The following is a 19,698-nucleotide window of genomic DNA, read 5'->3' on the forward strand; positions in this document are numbered from 1 at the left end:
TTGGTGAAGTGTTGGTAAAAATAACTATAACGCATGTTGGAGTTCTCCTGTCTAAGGAGGTAAAATAATTGAAGATGAAGCGAGAACTACTCACTGGGTGATAAACACCAGGATAACATATAACGAGCAAGAATGAGATTTCATCAGTCATTAGTCTGCCTCTGACCGCACCAGACAGAACGTTGTTTTTGAGCAGGTAAGGTGTAAAGAACGGTTTACTCTTTTGATTGCTCGTGTTGATTGGCCTAAAGCTACCGGCATGTTCGATTTTTGCATGACTGGGCGTGTGCTTCACTGAAGTTGAGAGGGGTTTCAGATGCTCATTGTGAAAAGCTGCTTCTTCAATAAATTGGCGTTGCTTTACAAAGTGACAGCACTCGCAAGTTTAAAATTCCCCTGTAGGCTGACAGTGACAGGGCAGACATATGTATAGACAGTTACACACGTGCATCAATCCCGTCCGATTATGTACTGTGCAGGGCAAGGAGGCATGTCCTAGATACTGACCCATATATCACTAGATTAGGTTGAAGTGTACAAATGAAAACTATTTTAGTTATACCAGTATATACTGACTGAAAATGGATTCTTCTTCAGACCAAAACTGTGTGAGTAGTTAAAGCTATTTAACATGTAAGTTTAATATTCTGAAAAAAAAGCAAGGCGTTTATAATTGTGCATTGTTGTTAATGAAGTAAGGTTATGGTAGATTGTTTAAAAATCATGCGGCAGATTTTCACAGTATATATGACAATATACATACAGTATTGTGCATGTTGTTTTGTGCAAACAATAATAACCTAGTATTGATAATAGGCCTAATTGAGGTACCGGTACGGAGGCAACATTGAGGAAATGACGTCAGTTTTTCCCACTATGTGTTTTTATTTACCGGTACAGCCTCTGTCCTCCCCCCCCCCCCCCCCACTTACCCACCTCTCTCTTGTCATATCCTGTTTCGTGCATATGTTTCAGTGCTTAGGAAATAATAAATGTGATGTTTGCATTTATCGTGTGGTGTCACTGGCTCACCAAGTCTTTACTTAACATGTCAGAAGTATCTATTTATAACTATGCATCACCTGGATCTCATGATGATGATGGCAATGTCTGGTAGACATACTATCCAGGTAGGAAAGCCTGTAAATAGCCAGCCCACTAGCCAGCCCAAAAAATCTGTAGCTATGCCTATATACAGAAGAATGCAAAAGCCAGAAATGGTTAGAAATGCTCCGTTCATGTTTTTTCCTACGCAGAGAAAATGACATTTAACAAGATTGTTTGATGGAAACTTTATGTTGATAAAATTTGCATCAATTCATTAAAATGTAAAGTTTCATTATTAGCTTAAGATAAGAAATTGATTTGTCTACTAGAGTGAGATAGTAATAAAACGAAATTGGTGTTGACTGAATTTGAACTGTGTTCATTTTTATGCCATCTGCTTGCTTACAGTTTTGATGTGGAATGTTTACTTTACAGGGTGATTGAAATTATAGGGAAATAAACACAAACATATGTTGATTACAGCTGTTAGCCTACTCTCTTTTCGTTTTGAAATATACTTTTTGCAGAACAAACTCTGTTGACAGTTTCTGTGCTTGTTGTAGAGGACCTGATATTAGGCAAGAAATCAGAAAGATATAAATTTCAAGTGTACAAAATCTTTAATTGCTGCTTCAAAAAAAGATTATAATATTTTTCAGAATAAATTTTAGTGTCTGTTCATGCATAATGTTTAGTGCATGGACTTGTTATTTTTGGTTGGCAAATTTTCAAGATTTGGTATTATTATTTTCTCTTTCCAGACCATTAATTATTAATTCAAACCAAATAACAGGCAAGGTGATAAGCACTACATGGTAACCATGGCGACTGATCAAGATAGACCTGGGTCTATCAACCAGCAGGAAAATGGCATCATCACAACAGGGCATCATGGGATTGATACTGCCGAGTTGGCAGATGACAAGACGCCGCTGACCACTGTGGCACGCCAGTACTACACGTTACCAACGCTGCGCTACACAAACTTCGTGAGAGCCTTGACAATGGTGGATGGAGTAGTGTCCGTGGTGTTATGGTTAACTGGTAAGAATTTTTATCTGTGCGTGGCGTGGCCTCCGTGGCTCAGTTGGTTAGTGCGCTAGCGCAGCGTAATGACCCAGGAGTCTCTCACCAATGCAGTTGCTGTGAGTTCAAGTCCAGCTCATGCTGGCTTCCTCTCCAGCCGTATGTGGGAAGGTCTGCCAGCAACCTGCGGATGGTCGTGGGTTTCCCCAAGGCTCTGCCCGTTTTCCACCCACCATAATGCTGGCATAATGCTCATATAAGTGAAATATTCTTGAGTACGGCGTAAAACACCAATCAAAAAAAAAAAAAAAAAAAATCCGTGCGTGGCAAGCAGCTGTAAAAAGAGCTGTGTGTCCATTGGTCAATCAAAGTTTTGACATCCTGTTTGCCACCATGATTCGTTATCATAACGAGGGGCACAAGTGTAAAACAGTGTCGTCTGTGTGTGGGATGTCATGTCTATTGGGAATTTGCACTTGTTACTGAATGAATCATTACATATTTATGGTTTGAAAGACAGGTTTTTTATTACTTAAAGTGAAGGAAAGCCCAAAAATGGAATAAGCATCAATGAAGAGACCACAAATGCCTAACTGCATTCAGTGTTGGCTTTAGAATCGCATCAAAAACTTTGCCAATGCATAAGTGTTTTTTATCATTTTTTTTTTTCTCGAAGAGGTCATTATGGCCAAATTAAGGGCTCTTAGACATGTATTGTGCTTACTTGTTTTTTTTTTGTTTTTTTTTGTTTTTTTTTTGATTGGTGTTATACGCCGTACTCAAGAATATTTCACTTATTTGACGGCGGCCAGCATTATGGTGGGTGGAAACCGGGCAGAGCCCAGGGGAAACCCACGACCAGGGCTTATTTGAGGTATGCAGATGTTTATTTGGTGTCAAATATATGTCTGTAGAAATAAGACAGCTATGTCTATGGATCACAGACACCAAAAATTTTGACAGTACCTCTATACCCACAGAAAGGCCCTTTGTAAGTATTATATTGAATGATAGATTGTTGTAGAATAGATTGTAAAAGAAGCGAGCGTAATTTTACAGACTAATTTTAAATTTTCCTTTTATTTTCTCTTTTTCAGGAGGCAACTCAGACTATTTTGTAGACAACATATTACATTTCCACTACAAGCAGTCTGTGTTTGACCTTGCCCTAATGGCCAGTGTGAAGGTCATTTTGACTTTCCTGATTTACTGGAAACTGGAAGAGCAGACGGTCAAACTGATTGACCATCCGTATGAGGTGACACGCAGACGTAACGTACGTCTGCTTCACACAGCGGCTTTGCTAGCAGCCATCGTGTTTCTAGCTTATTGTGTGACAAAAGGTGGGATTATTTTGAACAGTTTTCTAAACGACCCAGCCTTCGTCCCTTTGCACCCCACATATTATGGTTTAGTTATCTCAGCTCCATGTTTCAGTCTGGTCGAGCTTGTTGTGGCTCTGTTAAGTTTTGTAGCCATGCGACGTCTCAAACTACAGCGCATTCTTCATCGTTTTAATGACGAGGGCCAGGAATTAGACGAGGAAGGAAAACCGAAGAAGAAATCTGCAAGCATCATGCGTTTAGTGAAGTTGGCGAAATCGGTGTGTATTATAAACATTTTTTTTACTCAGATCAGTTGTATCCTTGGCGGAAAAACTGTCTAAAAGTGTTTTAATGATTGCATATTTAATTGTGAAATAAACTTGAGAAAGCTGTTTCATTTAATTTTTTGACATTCGTGAGAAATTTTGCAGGAGGCATGGGATTATGCAAATATCTGTAAGAAATTGTGAGAAAGCCAAAATATTAATATTTATTGATGGTTTAGAGTTGTCTCCCCTTGTATGAAGACCCTCTTTAATGTCATTGTATGATGGTAAATGTATCTGTTGATAGGAATGTGGGCTGATAGGCTTTGGAGTGATAGGCTTGCTTGTTTCCAGCGGAGCACAGATGGTTGCTCCTTTGTTTTTTGGGAAAGTGGTGGATGCTGCACAGAAATCTATGGGTAAGATTTAAACACGATGTGGTTGTGATAAGTGTCTTGCTTTCCTACTGCTTGCCTGAAAACTTGAGAGGAGTGTAAGACTGACCAGTGGCTTGGGCACCTCGATGGTTTTCCTCTATCCATAAAACCATCCACAGGTTAATAAAAGAACAGCGCTAAGCCCCAGTAAAATAAATTAATATATATTACAAGTACATTGAATTGCTCTCCGGCCAGCAACCTGCGGATGGTCGTGGGTTTCCCCCGAGCTCTGCTCGGCTTCCTCCCACCGTAATGCTGGCTGCCGTCGTGTAAGTGAAATATACTTGAGTACGGCGTAGAACACCAATCAAATAAATAAATAAATACATTGAATTGAAAACATTTTGAGTATGGCATTAAAGAAAACAATGTTAATCTGAAATCAAATCAATAAATTTCACATCACCAGGCTTTTGTTGTAAATATTTGACATTTAATGAAATCTGGAAATTATATCCTTTGTGTCCCAAAGAAAAATACATATTAACTGTCAACTGATATTTTAATACACCTTAGTATTATGATCTTACAAACTTGTGTCCAACTTTCCATTCCTATGACGCAGTTCTGTTAAAGTAGGGATAAGGTACACCATTCATTCATTCATTTGTTAACTCATCCACTCCATCTCCATCAACTTGCTTCATCATCATCCAAACCTCCTTGTTTTCTTCAGCTGACCTTAACATGACAGTTCTCACGCTCCTGGGCATCTACATAGGGGGCGCTATAGGCTCCATGTTTAGGTCCTGGCTCTTCACTCTGGCCGGGCACAGGTTTGTGGCTCGACTGAGAAAAAACCTGTACAACAACATCATCAGACAAGATATCGCTTTCTTTGATACGAACAGGTATGAAATGGTCTTCCATTCATCCACAGCAGTATAAGAATTATGGGTTATTTAAGTGCAGCTGTTTTCATTTTTTTTTTTTTTTTTACTAGTAATTAGTGTGTGCACCTGAGAAGACTACTTCCATTAGATAAATGCGGTCGATGTGAGTCTAGCTCATGCTGGCTTCCTCTCGGGCCGTACGTGGGAAGATCTGTCAGCATCCTGCAGATGGTCGTGGGTTTCCCCTGGGCTCTGCCTGGTTTCCTCCCACCATAATGCTGGCTGCCGTCGCAGAAGTGAAATATTCTTGAGTACGGCATAAAACACCAATCAAATAAATAAATAAATAAATCAATTAGGTAAGATTCATTCCTCGATGTTTTCACGTTTTCTATGAAGATTGTGATTCAGACCTACATGATTTATGTGAAATGTGGACTGTCCCATCAATTGTTCGTGTTAAAGACACATTTATGTGATTGTAGAGCCTTGAAAAACAGGAAAATCATCCGAAACATGAAAGATTAGAAAAAATCAAAAGGTGAATTTTCTGTTTGTCCATTTTGGGATTTTTTAGAAAAACAAAATGTTGCCTTACATGTATGTGTTGTTGAGACCATTTTCAAACATAGTAGAACATGAATTTCGGAAGAATAGTCTATTTGATAGGGGAAGAGGGGTGGACTAGCAATGAAAGGGGTTGATTGTGACGTGGGGGGGGGGGGCATGGGGAGAGAGAGAGAGAGAGAGAAGGGGTGGAGGTGCGATTAGGCAGGCAGGACTTTATACATGTAAATCTGATTACTGAGAAAAAGAGTGGGATTACTTTTTGTGTTGTCTTTTTCAGAACTGGTGAATTGACCAATCGTTTGTCGTCAGATACACAAGTGGTGTCAAATGCCGTCACGGTATGGACTGTAGAGCCCTGGGCTGACATTTACTAAGCAACTTCCAACTTAAGTCATACATTGCAAATACTTAAACTCAGAATAGTAAACTCAGTTGGGCAATGAAGAATCAGTGTACAAATATTGAACTTCCTAGAGCAAAACATTTTAATTGTAGCTGTGTTTGAATTTTTGACTAAAGTGTTAGGATGTTTGATAAATGTGGGTCCTGTAGTATAATGACGTTGTCACTGCATGAATTTGCAGTGCTTTCAAATTGTTGGTTTTGAAGCGGGGTAAACACAACAAGCTGCGACAGTGTCGAAAATTATCTGAAGATTCAAATTTCACAACCGTCTTTATTACTAGAGTTTGTTTTCTGGTATTTGGCCACTTACTTGGCTCAGTTTAATCCATACATGTGTTAAACCTTACCATAGTCACATACATGTAGGATGTCTTCTGAATGGCCGGGAGAGTTTTACACAAGAGGTGTGTCTTCAAATCTTGCCGTGGACAGGAATCTTGTACATCATCCAGCTTTCAGTTTTCTTTGGGACACGAAGACAGTAATTGGTTGGTGGTTCTTGTGAGGCATTTTTGCATTTGAAAAACACATATTGTATGCAAATCAAATAAATCAATCTAGATTCCTCCAGTTCAAGAAGTGACCACCATTGTCTCCACATCAAAATGACTTTGGTGAAAGTGAATTTCTATTTTATCTTGATGTGAAAATAACTTTCCTGTTCCCAGGTAAATATCTCCATGCTGGTGAGGAACCTTTTGCAGATATTTGGATCTCTGCTCCTCATGTTTATCCTTAACCCAGCCTTAACAGGGGTTCTTCTGGCTGTGGTTCCTGTTGTGGCTATAGGAGCTGTCCAGTATGGTGAGTATCTCCGTGATAACAGGGGTTCTTTTGGCTGTTTTGCCTGTTGTGGCTACAGGAACTGTTCATTGTGGTGAGTGTCTCAGTGATAACTGGGGTTCTTTTGGCCATCGTTCCTATTGTGCCTATAGGAGCTGTCCAGTATGGTGAGTATCTCAGTGATAACAGGGGTTCTTTTGGCTTTGATGCCTATGTGGCTATAGGAGCTGTCCAATGTGGTGAGTATCTCAGTGATAACAGGGGTTCTTTTGGCTATGATCCACATTGTGGCTATAAGAGTTATCCAGTATTGTGAGTATCTCAGTGATAACAGGGGTTCTTTTGGCTGTGGTGCCTATTGTGAGTATCTCAGTGATAACAGGGATTCTGCTGGCTGTGGTTCCCATTGTGGCTGTAGAAGCTGCCCTGTGTAACCATTAGAATGTTGTCACCCATAACATTTTTTGCAGAATTTGACCAATTTGCTTAACTTTTTTAACTTAAGTGCTTCTTTCAATCACCTTATCTGGAATGTTCGGAATTGACAGTATTGTGGAATTTGCAAACTAAATTTTTTTCAGAATCATAAAGTGGTACTTTTGTATACATATATATTTATGTATAATAACTTTAAAAATTATCTAAAATTCCAGTGATACATTTTCAAGTTTCTGCTTTTTCCCTAAGGATTCATTAGAGGGAGTTATAAAGGACAGCTTTTCACCATTCAACCATCAGATTTCTTTGACCTATATGTAAAAGAGCAGAGGCTGATGAGACATTAAGTTCACCTAAAATTGCCCACATTTTTGTTCTGTTACCCCTCTAGGCATGTACGTTAAAAAGCTGAGGAAAACATTCCAAGACCGACTGGCCGATGCAGGTGTCATTGCAGAGGAAAGCTTCTCTAGTGTAAGAACCGTCCGTACGTTCTCTGCTGAAAACAAGTCTATGGCAAGTTACGGGGTGGATATCGACAAAAGTTATCAAGAGGGCAAAAAACTCTCCCTGATTCAAGGTAAGCTGTAGATTTTAATCTGAGACAGATATGTTTTTCAGGAGATGTTTAATCCAGATTGCACTTATAAAATTGCAGTTGTGGAATTTCATGATTGAATGGATTAAGGATTTATGGCTACATTGCCTCACTGAAGTTAAAGAATATATCAATACATGTAGCTGTAAAATGCTTAATGGAGGGAAATGGCAATTACATTGCCACCAAAACTACATTTAATATTTTTTTTTTTTTTTTACAAATAAGCAATGAGTGAAATATCATTTTTATTGGTGATGGAAATCCTGACATTTCACTGTTGTATAAATGATAAAGATACAAATAACGTTTGCCATAGGATTAGTAGTAACTCTGCTCCAGACCTTGTCTCAGATTGAAGACATTTAATGTTGGTCTTGACAGGTTTTATTCAGTGATTTATTTGCATGATTGATGTGTTTATTTGTGCCATGCGCAAGAGTATTTCATTTATATGACGTCGGCCAGCATTACGGTGGGAGGAAACCGAGCAGAGTACGGGGGAACTCACAACCATCCACAGGTTGCTGACAGACCTTGTCATGTTGTTGAATGGTTTTATTCCAGTTTTTAATATACTACTTTTAGATGTATTATCATATTGGCTTTACTACTTATGATCATGCTGTTGGACACTGTACTGACTCACAGTTTGACTGTTGAATTTTCAGGCATGTTTGATGGGACAATAGGGATCCTGTCTTACGGAGCTATTGCCCTTGTGCTGTGGTATGGAGGCAAGCTCGTTAATGAGGGGCATTTGTCACCTGGAATTCTTACAGGTAAGCCCTTAATTAGGGAGATTAAAAGGCTGTGTGGTTTAGTATGGTGTAGAACGTTTGAAATCCACAGAGCAAGATAAAGATATAGTGCAAATTGTCCATTGTTAGCTCATCTGTGCAAACTACAGCAGGAGCTCATGTCATATCCCAAGCATGAACTGCAAAAACAGTTAAAGGAATCTTAAGTGTGGTGAGCTAAAAAGTTCTGCATGTGTTGATCTCCAGGTTAGCATACACGTGAAGCATAATAACTGGATTTATTTATTTATCTGTTTGATTGGCGTTTTATGCCGTACTCAAGAATATTTCACTTATACGACGGCGGTCAGCATTATGATGGGAGGAAACTGGGGGAAACCCACAACCATCCGCAGGTTGCTGGCAGACCTTCCCACTTACGGCCGGAGAGGAAGCCATAATAACTTGATGTTCCATTAATGATGCTCTGGGTGCATACTGATTATTGTAAATTACAACATTGGTTGTTAGTTTCCCCCGGGCTCTGTCCAGTTTCCTCCCATGTTTTAGGTACAGCCTAAAACACCAATCAAATTAATAAATAAATAAAACACCAATCAAATTAATAAATAAATAAATCAACATTCATGACTTCATAAATTGTGTGTTGCAGTGGGAATGTATGTTAAAAATGGTATCAAAATAGGACTGAATTGTATGTTGTGACCTACCCTAGCAATTTAAATGCAAGAACTTTAAAACTTTGCAGCTCATTCTGGCTTCCTCTCCAGCTCTATGTGGGAAGGTCTGCCAGCAACCTAGGGATGGTTCTAGGTTTCCTGAGGGCACAAATTTAAACACAAATCAAATGAATAAATAAATAAATAAATAAATCAAAGGCTGTCCAGTTTTAGGATGGGGGAGTTCAGTGTGCACACACAAAAAGTTTTTTTTTTTTACTTTTCCAGCCTTTTTGCTGTACACCCTTCAGGTGGCTTTGGGATTTGCCATACTCTCATCTCTCTATGGTGATTTTATGCAGGTATGTTAACATTTTTATTAATATTTATTTATTTTTTTTATCTGATTAGTGTTTTATGCCGTACTCGAGAATATTTCACTTCATATACAGTGGGGGCCAGCATTATGGTTTAATTTTCGTTATTAAAATAAAAAAACAATCCAATTAATCGATTTAAAAGGATATCATTGTCAAGCTCCACCTGACACTGTGAAATGGGGCATAATGATTATGCTGGAAGGGTTAGTTTTTTAACAAATAATTATGCTGGAAGGGTTAGTTTTTTAACAAATGATTATGCTGGAAGGGTTAGTTTTTTAACAAATGATTATGTTGGAAGGGTTAGTTTTTTAACAAATAATTATGCTGGAAGGGTTAGTTTTTTAACAAATGATTATGCTGGAAGGGTTAGTTTTTTTAACAAATAATTATGCTGGAAGGGTTAGTTTTTTAACAAATGATTATGCTGGAAGGGTTAGTTTTTTAACAAATAATTATGCTGGAAGGGTTAGTTTTTTAACAAATGATTATGCTGGAAGGGTTAGTTTTTTAACAAATAATTATGCTGGAAGGGTTAGTTTTTTAACAAATAATTATGCTGGAAGGGTTAGTTTTTTAACAAATAATTCATGCTAATAGTGGAGACTCATGATGGTGTGCTACAAAAGGTGAGACAACTCATACAATATCTGATGCTATCACAAATTGCTATCCGGCGTAAGTCTTTTCAGGTTCTACATGAGGGTAGAAATCTTGACATAATGGCCTCTGCTGTGTATAGAGCATCTTCATTTTGTGATTTAAAGAAATGAAAATTACTCAGGCCATGCAGCCAGACAACATTATTAATTATTGAACATACATGTATTGATCATACATTCCCATGTTAAACACTTCCACGTTTCTTATACTGTACATGTATATTTATGTGCAGTATAAGAAACGTGGAAGTGTTTAACATGAACATGTATATGTATGTACAGTATAAGAAATGTGGAAGTGTTTAACATGGGAATGTATGATCAATAACTCTGCATTATTAGAGATGACATTAGTGGATTTCAGGCCATGAAAAGGTCTGCCAGCATCCTTCTGAGGGTCGTGGGTTTTCCCTAGGCTGAGCAGGTTTTCTCAAACCATAATGATGGCTGCAGTCATGTATAAGTGAAATATTCTTGAATACGGCAAAAACACCAATCAAATACATAAATAAATAAATGTGTTTCAGGCTGTGGGTGCATCAATGAGGATATTTGACCTGCTGGACCTGAAGGCTGACATTCCCCTGGACACAGGAATGACCCTGCCCAGCTTACAAGGGGGTGAGTAATGGACAAGGCAGAGATAGAGGGGTCTGCCTCACAATGATGGTCAATGTACCGGTGAAGTCAACAGTTCTGAGTTTAAATGTGCTCTGCTGAAGGTGCCATTTTCCTGCACAACCACAACTTCGGGTTAAGCGGGAATGCACGATAGATTACAAAGCTTGGGACTAAATTACTTTAGCTCATTAACTCTGGCTCCATCTACAAAGTAGTAAGGCATTGTACAGTGACCCACATTATAACAATTTTGCATTATATTGACGTTGGCAAGAATGTTATTTTCTGAGAGTTTACAAGTTCGACTTTTCAGAAGAAAAAATGAAGACAATTTGACTTGATTAACATATGTTAATATTTTTCTCACAGTCTACAGTATGATTTCTTTAAACCTGGTTCATGCATATATTTGAACTCCGTCATTGTGTTTGGTTGTGACTTGTAGACACAGGATTCTACAGTGTGAAGTTTACCTACCCATCTCGTCCTGAGACTCCAGTCCTGAAGGTACAGTGGCTACTTGTATACTTTTATTTGCATATATATATTTTCAGGGTGTCACTGTTCAGTGTAAACATTGCAATCTTCCTTTTTTTCTATCTTTATTCATACAGTGTTTATGTCTCAAGATGTCAAATGCTAAATCATAATGTTTTGAGATCTATCTCTCTAGATTTACAAAACTATTTGTACACCTTCAAACAATCCATAGTTTGTGAGTTCCCAAATCTTGCAGCTATAGTTTCATCTCAAAGACTCTCAGAGAGACACAAGTTTTGCAAGTTTTAAGGAAATAGGAGAAAGATTGTAAAGTTTTTTTTTTCCTTATCAGTATTAAAAACTGTTCATATCCATCCATACATGGGAAGGTCTGTCAGCAACCTGCGGATGGTCGTGGGTTTGCGCGTACTTCATAAAAACGGGCCCCACGAGTACAATTATCTGAATACCTATGTTATTAGCAGCATACGATTGCTTTGAGTTCAAGACCAGCTCAGGTCAGTTTCTTCTCCAGTATTATGTTGGAAGGCCTGCAACCAGCGGATGGTCATGGGTTTCCCCCAGGCAGTGCCCAGTTTCCTCCCACCATAATGATTGCCGTTTTCGTCGTACAAGTGAAATATTCTTACGTAAAGGGGCATAAAAATACAAATCAAATGAATAAATATCCTATGTTATTAGCAGCTGTGGTAGTTACAGTTTTATAGAGTTTACTTTGAAAAATAGACTTAGTCACTAGAATTCAGACACCATTTAAATAAGTCTTTTTTATGTAGAGGAATAGCCAGTAAAATTATTACTGTCAAACAAATTCACTTTGATTACAGAAGTTTACTTAGACTTACATTGTTTCAGGGTGTATCCTTTGAGATAGAGCGAGGTCAGATGGTGGCGTTGGTGGGGCCCTCTGGTGGCGGGAAGTCCACAATCGTGAGCCTGTTGGAACGTTTCTATGACCCAGAATCAGGGACCATCACTCTAGGTACATTTCATTGTCTAAATATCGTCACATCTGCTTAAGTATAAGATGATAGTAGCAATTTTCCTATATATTTACTTTGTTCATTGTAACTCAGTAAAATAAGTCAACAGTGTGAATGTAGAGTGGGGACCTGTCAAACTATTGAGAGCTGGTGAAACGGGCCCTGATATTCACCAGCCATTTTATAAGAGGTACCCAGACCTTATTCATGCAAGTTTTTAGCACTGTTTTACATGTTAGTGTTCTCTAGAATTATCTCCCTTTAGACAGCAGTAAACATGTAGGACCCCTGTAAAATCCAATCCACTTGAAACTTGATGTGTATTAAGTCTGCTGAATGAATATTGTTTCTTCAAATGTACCGGCTCATTGTTTGTATGCATTTCTTTAAAAAGGTTTCTCAACTTCATGGAAAAACTTCATGGAGATGTTTTGTATCACCTGGACATTTCTGATGTTATGGAGGACAATGTCAGTTTATGTGTACATATATTCTGAATGTTTCGGAATAACAGGAATAAGTGTAGCATCAGCCTTGAAAATAGCTCACACTAAAACTGAGATGACAGAGAAAAGAAAGTCAGCCAATCAGTTCTTAGAGTTTCTTAATGTTAAATATTTTTTAAACGCATTTCTATTAGTAAATATGGTAGGTAAAAAGAAAGTTTGTAGGTACATGTAGTCCTCAGTGTGATTTGATGTTTCTTGCCATTTGTAATGATGATATTTTGGTACCAGAGTTGTTTCCCTTCTCTCTTCCAGGGGGAGCTGATCTCAAGGCACTGGATCCTCATTGGTTCCGCAAACAGATCTCCATGGTGAGCCAGGAACCTACATTGTTTGGATGTTCTATCCGTGATAACATCGCCTATGGAAGAGACGAAGCTACTGATGAGGAGGTACATAGACAAGTTGTTGAGAATTGCTGGCGAAAACGTTTCAGCCATGAAGGGATATTTCTAGATTATTTTACTCTCACTGTTCATTGGGCCTTGGTGACAGTAAATCGTCAATGGCTCTTGTGGGACTAGTCGGTTGTAAGGCTGTATTTGTATGTCACATAGCCAGGAAAGTTTGTCAGTAACTTGCCAAAGGCCGATGGTTTTTCCTGCCTCTCTCGCTTGCTGAATCCATACAACTGATCGGCTTCATAAAAACTGATCCAATTTTTTTTTGAAAGATTAGTGCATAAAATGTTGACATTGCGATAAGGTGGAAATAAATGTTCAGGGTGTAAAAAAGCACGTTGAGAAAGAAAAGTCAACTTTCCTTCATGTTTCTACAGGTGATGGAAGTGGCCAAACGAGCCAACGCCCACGACTTCATCATGTCGTTCGAAGATGGTTACAAGACGATGGTTGGGGAGCGGGGCGTGCGTTTGTCAGGCGGACAGAAGCAGCGTGTTGCGATCGCGCGCGCTCTTCTCATGGACCCTGTGTTACTTCTTCTGGATGAGGTCAGTCACTTGCGTGTCCTAGTTGCGCTGCTGTTATGTTGCCTTTCAACCATTCTGCCGTGCTCTGGCAAAAAGTAGCAAGGTAGCAAGTGACAAAACAATGCCCTCAGAATTTGCTTGAATAAACACCTTGCAAACATGCGAAAGAATTACAGTAGTGCTTGCCCGCTGTCATATAAGTGAAATTTTCTTGGCTGAAACACCAGTCAAATAAATAAATGAATAAGTAAGGAACCCCAGTTCCCGCTACTGATGAACTGGACTGCTGTGGTGTGAGTAAAACATTCTTTTACAACAATCAGATAAATTAATAAATACAAGTAAACGTGAGAGCAACATTGAAAAAACTATAATACACCTGCAGCCATCTTTATGGACAATACTTTTTAGGCTTTGTACACCAGTATTTCATGCTGATATGCGCATGTGTATGTGTTATCAGGCAACCAGCGCTCTGGATGCTGAGAGTGAACACCTGGTACAAGAGGCTATTGACCGGGCCATGAAGGGGCGCACTGTTTTAGTCATCGCACACCGATTGTCTACAGTCAGGGATGCCTCACAGGTAATGTCAGTTTGTACAATGCACAGAATAACAGGGGGAATTATTTGTCATTTGCATGCAGGTGAAAGTTTCTATTAGGACGAAGTTGAAAACCAATAAATTGTTTTTCTGAAATGTTAAATTTTTGTCATTGCCAAATGTAATTCTGTCCACATTCTTGTTGGATGTTCAGGTGTTTCTTCCCATAAGTTGAGAGACTCTGAGATCAAACCATGGTTGGCTCATTCCTAAGACTTTAAAACTCGTTACATGTACTTGTTGCTGCCTCACTTGGGGGTTAGTAAAAAGAGGTTAGAGAAAGGAAAGAGGACTGGTTGGCATGGTGTATAATGCCAGGGTATTGTGACTGCGTAAGGTGTCATGTCTGGTGTCAGTATGATGTGACTGGTTGGGTGTCATGTCTGGTGTCAGTATAATGTGACTGGGTAGGATGTCATGTCTGGTGTTTGTATAATGTGACTGGGTGGAATGTCATGTCTGGTGTCAGTATGTTGTGACTGGGTTAGGTGTAATGTTTAGTGTCAGTATATTGTGACTGGGTGAGGTGTCATGTCTGATGTCACTATATTGTGACTGGGTGCGGTGTCATGTCTGGTGTCAGTATCATGTGACTGGGTACGGTGTCATGTCTGGTGTTTCCACTAAAACACTAAATTAAATTTGTATCACCTTACATTGTCACTGTATGTGACTTTGGAGTGATGTGACAAATACAGTGCTTGGAAGAAACGTGTTGTTTTGGATTTGGGCCATTTCTAGTCTTCTTGCCATTTCTGGTTCTTTTTTATCACTAATATCATTAGAGATTTTGTCTCTGTCAGGGTTTGTTGAGTTGTTTTCTTTTTCATCTGATAATAAGAACTATTAATGATCAATTCTTCATCAATATTCAAAACTTTTTCTTTTTAACAGGTAATTGTCATAGATAAAGGTGAGATCGCTGAGAAAGGAACACACGAGGAACTTGTGCAAAAAGATGGCGTTTACAAAAAACTGGTGCTGCGGCAACTCATGGCTGGATCCATTCAAACTGACAGGTCAACTGACGGATCACCACAAGTAACTGACACCGATGCAACTGACACTGAAGGGAAGGTCAATGAGTTCAGTAATGTTGTCCTTGATTGATGACAAACGAAGGCAGGAGTAATGAACTTGAGGAAGTTAAGGGCCTTAGTGAACTTGATAAGTTTTTTATGATCTTTTGGTGGTTGTAATTGAAAAAAAAGTACACCTCACTGTTTTTTTTTGTAAATTAATGCGCAACAATACCCAGTTTTTGGCTGATGACCAAGATAGGCATACTGCCATCATTAAAATTCACCACTTTGCCTGCCGAAATGTGTTACTGCAGCAATCAGTGGATTGCAGAGTTGCCACAGTCTGATTGGTTTTGTTTACAAATAGGCGTGTAAGATTAAATAGTTTTATCTTTGAAAATAATATCATTGTACATTGGACCTCTTCTGCAAAAGTCCATAAATCTGTGTCATAACGTAACACCCTTAAAAGTAGACTTTAACAAAAAAAAATCTTTTTTCAATCATATTTCATCTTTTTGGAGTCATTTTTTTTTTCATCTTTCAATGCATTGTGAATCATTTTTCACAGATGAAATCATGATAGAGAAGTATTTTATGTTTATCATTACTAAAGCTTTTAAAAGTGAAGATGAAAATGCTCAGCTTGAATTTCATGAACAATGACAGTTTTATGTACATTGATTTTAACTGGGGTCCATACTAGCCAGATTCTATACTTGAATGTTCACATGAGGTTTAAATGTTCCCAAAAAGTTGTGAAATGAAGCAGTAGTAGCTAAATCTCCAGTTACAAGATGTTAGAAAGGGGTATATACCCATAGCATGTACTATAGACTGGATAATTTTTATATACAGCTGTCTTTATTATTAATGTTAAATCTGACAATCCCCGATCTCAAAATTTTCTATATTTTACTGAAATTGGATGTCTTTGATTCAAATCCATTTTTACTCATATGAGTCCTGTTGTTGTTGATTCAGATTTTTCATATGTGTGCAAATCGTTATTCAGTGCATTAAGTAATTTTGACTTATGATTGACTTAAACCATTATTTACTCGCTCTCAGATATGTGTGCAGAATCCAGGGCATTAAGTAATTTTGACTTATGATTGACTTAAACCATTATTTACTCGCTCTCAGATAGTGTGCAGAATCTAGGGCATTAAGTAATTTTGTCTTATGATTGACTGAAATCATTATTTACTCGCTCTCAGATAGTGTGCAGAATCCAGGGCATTAAGTAATTTTGTCTTATGATTGACTGAAATCATTCTTTACTCATACTCAGATATGTGTGCAGAATCTAGGGCATTAAGTAATTTTGTCTTATGATTGACTGAAATCATTCTTTTCTCATACTCAGATTATGTGTGCAGAATCCAGGGCATTAAGTAATTTTGTCTTATGATTGACTGAAATCATTCTTTTCTCGTACTCAGATATGTGTGCAGAATCCAGGGCATTAAGTAATTTTGTCTTATGATTGACTGAAATCATTCTTTTCTCGTACTCAGATAGTGTGCAGAATCTAGGGCATTAAGCAATTTTGTCTTATGATTGACTTAAACCATTATTTACTCACTCTCAGATAGTGTGCAGAATCTAGGGCATTAAGTAAGTTTATATAATGATTGACTTAAACCATTCTTTTCTCATACTCAGATATGTGTGCAGAATCCAGGGCATTCATTAAATTCGTCTTAACTAATTCTTCATTCAAATTCAAATTTTTCATTTTTGTACAGATCATTATTCAGGGCATTAATTCATTTAGTCTTACGCTTGACTTTAACCATTCTTTACCCATAAATTTTCCATATGTGGGCAAAATTCAGGGCATTAATTGATTTTGTCTTAAATAATTCTTCACTCATGTTCACATTTTTCATTTTCAATTTGTACATATCATTCAGTGCATTCATTCTTAGTTAATAATACCAATTACTATTAATACTAATTAATAATTAGTCTTATAATTGACTCATATAATTCTCCCCTGAAACTTTTTCAGACCAGTTGTATTCAGGGCATTTATTTTACCATGGTACATTTTAACATTTTCCATTGTTTCTTTTGATTTTGAAAATATCATAGATGTACTGCTATTTTTGTGCATATTTCAGCTTTCTACCTGTCTTTTTATTATCATCAATATGCAATGAACTAGTGACATATCAGTTATGGTTTTTGAATTATGAATTTTTTCAGGGATTTTGGTATTTTGGCTAAGACCTGCAGGTCTGAATGTCGTCCTCTGGTGGTTGATCCTTCAAATTTGTCTCGAAGGATCATACTATACTATCTTTTTAATATGGACTGTTCTTTTAAGGAGAGGCCTGATTTCGCGACATCAACTGTTGTTAAATTTGCACAAATTATTTACATAAAACTTTGAAATGAGCTTGTTGTTCATGGAAGCGGACAGTAAATTCTCGAAACTTCAAAAGTACTATGTATTCTTCCAACAGAGCAAGGCCAGAGCAGTTTGATTTTGTATTTTTTTTTTTTTTGTTTTTTTTTTGATATTCCACTTCACCCTCACAAAGAACATATACAGTAATGATCCAGCTGTCAAAATATACCACAAATTAAAATCCGAAAAATATATTTTCTTGTTTTCTGGCAGTCAAAACAGACACATTTGCAGAGTTATGCATGTGCGGTAACGTTGTAATATACACTGTGAGTGAGAAATGTGCTAAGAAGTGCAACTGGGGCACCATAGAAGGCTCATCCAGGCATATATGTAATTAAGACCTACCTGTACTGTATTTCGCCTGAAAATTGATATGCACACATACACTTTCAGGACACATAAAGGCAGGAAAATGATAGTTTTGATGCCAACATTTATTAAGTTTTTCGGGTAAGAAATTAATCAAACTTAACAAAAACCCCGTAAATGGTCCTATAAGATGGATGAATCAGTCCGAATCAAATATAATGTGTCTGGTGAAAAATGCTTAACCTTTATAGCTATAATACAGTATATATGAAGAGCACAATGTTTTGATTTATTTATTTATTTGATTGGAGTTTTACGCTGCACTCAAGAATATTTCACTTGTCCACAGCAACCAGCATTATTGTGGGAGGAAACCGGACAGAGCCATGACCATCCATAGGTTGCTGGCAGACCTTCCTACATATGGCTTAATGTTTTGAAGAGTTCTCTAAATTTAGAAATGTTTAGTGCGTAGAATTGTATTTAATTTACTTGTATACATCTATACGACAGACACAAGAATATACATCTGAATTATGATTTGCAGTAAGTGTTAAAACTCATCCACATCTACTAGAATTGTACACTGGACACCAGAGAGGACACTGGACATCAAAGAGGACACTGGACACTCTGCTCAGATGTCCGTAGAACTGTAGGAAGTTGCCCAAGCCTAATGACGTGTGAAATTCATGTAAGCTAGTGAACTTATGCTTCAGAATGAGATTAGCACGTTGTTAGACATGTTAGATAGGCTCATGTCCATCTGTCAGTTTTGAAAGAAAAATATTTTCACTGTACACATTAACAGTCTCCCAAATAATGTTTCCTTCCTTTTGTACCTTGTGATGGTTTTAAGAATTGTTTATTTCATTTGATATTTTCAAAATATTGACATTTTGATAAAACAATATATATTGCTGTGTACACTATTTTAAAAAAAACAGTAATAAAAGGGTGCACTAGCTATACATTGTATAATCCAAGATTGCTAGATTATAAATGTAAAATTATTTATTGGTCGTTATTTGGGGACCTTGTGAAATTTTTATGACCTTGAACAAAGATTTTTTCTGGGGTACAGTACTGTTTAAACTGTGTTGTGCGTGTAAATTTTGGTCTTCATTAAACACTAATGGATGATATTGTTTATTCTGCGAAGTTTATTCCTGGAGGGTAATTTATCTTGCTATGAGAATTTTCTGCAGCATTGTTGTTGTTGACCAGCAGTTTTCTTCAAGTTCTTTCTACAAACCATGAACACTGACTAAAGTTGCTTGTTTGCTCGGGGTTTACACTGCTTTATAAATTGTTTCCATCATGCAGTGTCAGTTCTATGGGTGGAGTCAGGATTAAACCATCGACCTTTGGCAAGTTACTGACAAAGTCTCAGATATGTGGGATATTGACGGAAGCTATTATAAAATCAGTGGTCTGCAGTATGCTAATGCAGAGAAAACTTGGATACAAGTGAGGGCAGATTGGAGGGAGCTGATCATAGCCTGATCGAAACTGATCATACTTGATCATAGCTTGGAGGAAACTGATCATAGCTTGGATTAAATTGAATGCAGATTGGACGAGACTAATCATTTATTTATTTTTCTGA

General features: G+C 37.7%; 1 protein-coding gene across 1 annotated transcript; it reads left to right on the forward strand.

Moving 5' to 3' along the window:
• Positions 1-1,988: 1,988 nt before the first annotated feature.
• On the forward strand, positions 1,989-19,375 carry LOC135477020 (uncharacterized; the record flags this gene model as incomplete). The annotated part of the gene is made up of 16 exons (XM_064757168.1): positions 1,989-2,091; positions 3,171-3,676; positions 3,972-4,083; positions 4,781-4,955; positions 5,785-5,845; positions 6,581-6,716; positions 7,525-7,713; positions 8,403-8,513; positions 9,440-9,513; positions 10,721-10,814; positions 11,260-11,321; positions 12,171-12,297; positions 13,060-13,196; positions 13,583-13,753; positions 14,196-14,318; positions 15,231-19,375. Coding segments are annotated over 16 exons (2,397 nt in total), but the record flags the coding sequence as incomplete, so codon positions are not given.
• Between the last annotated feature and the right edge of the window lie 323 nt (positions 19,376-19,698).

Source organism: Liolophura sinensis, chromosome 10 (assembly GCF_032854445.1).
Source record: "Liolophura sinensis isolate JHLJ2023 chromosome 10, CUHK_Ljap_v2, whole genome shotgun sequence".
NCBI lineage: Eukaryota > Metazoa > Mollusca > Polyplacophora > Chitonida > Chitonidae > Liolophura > Liolophura sinensis.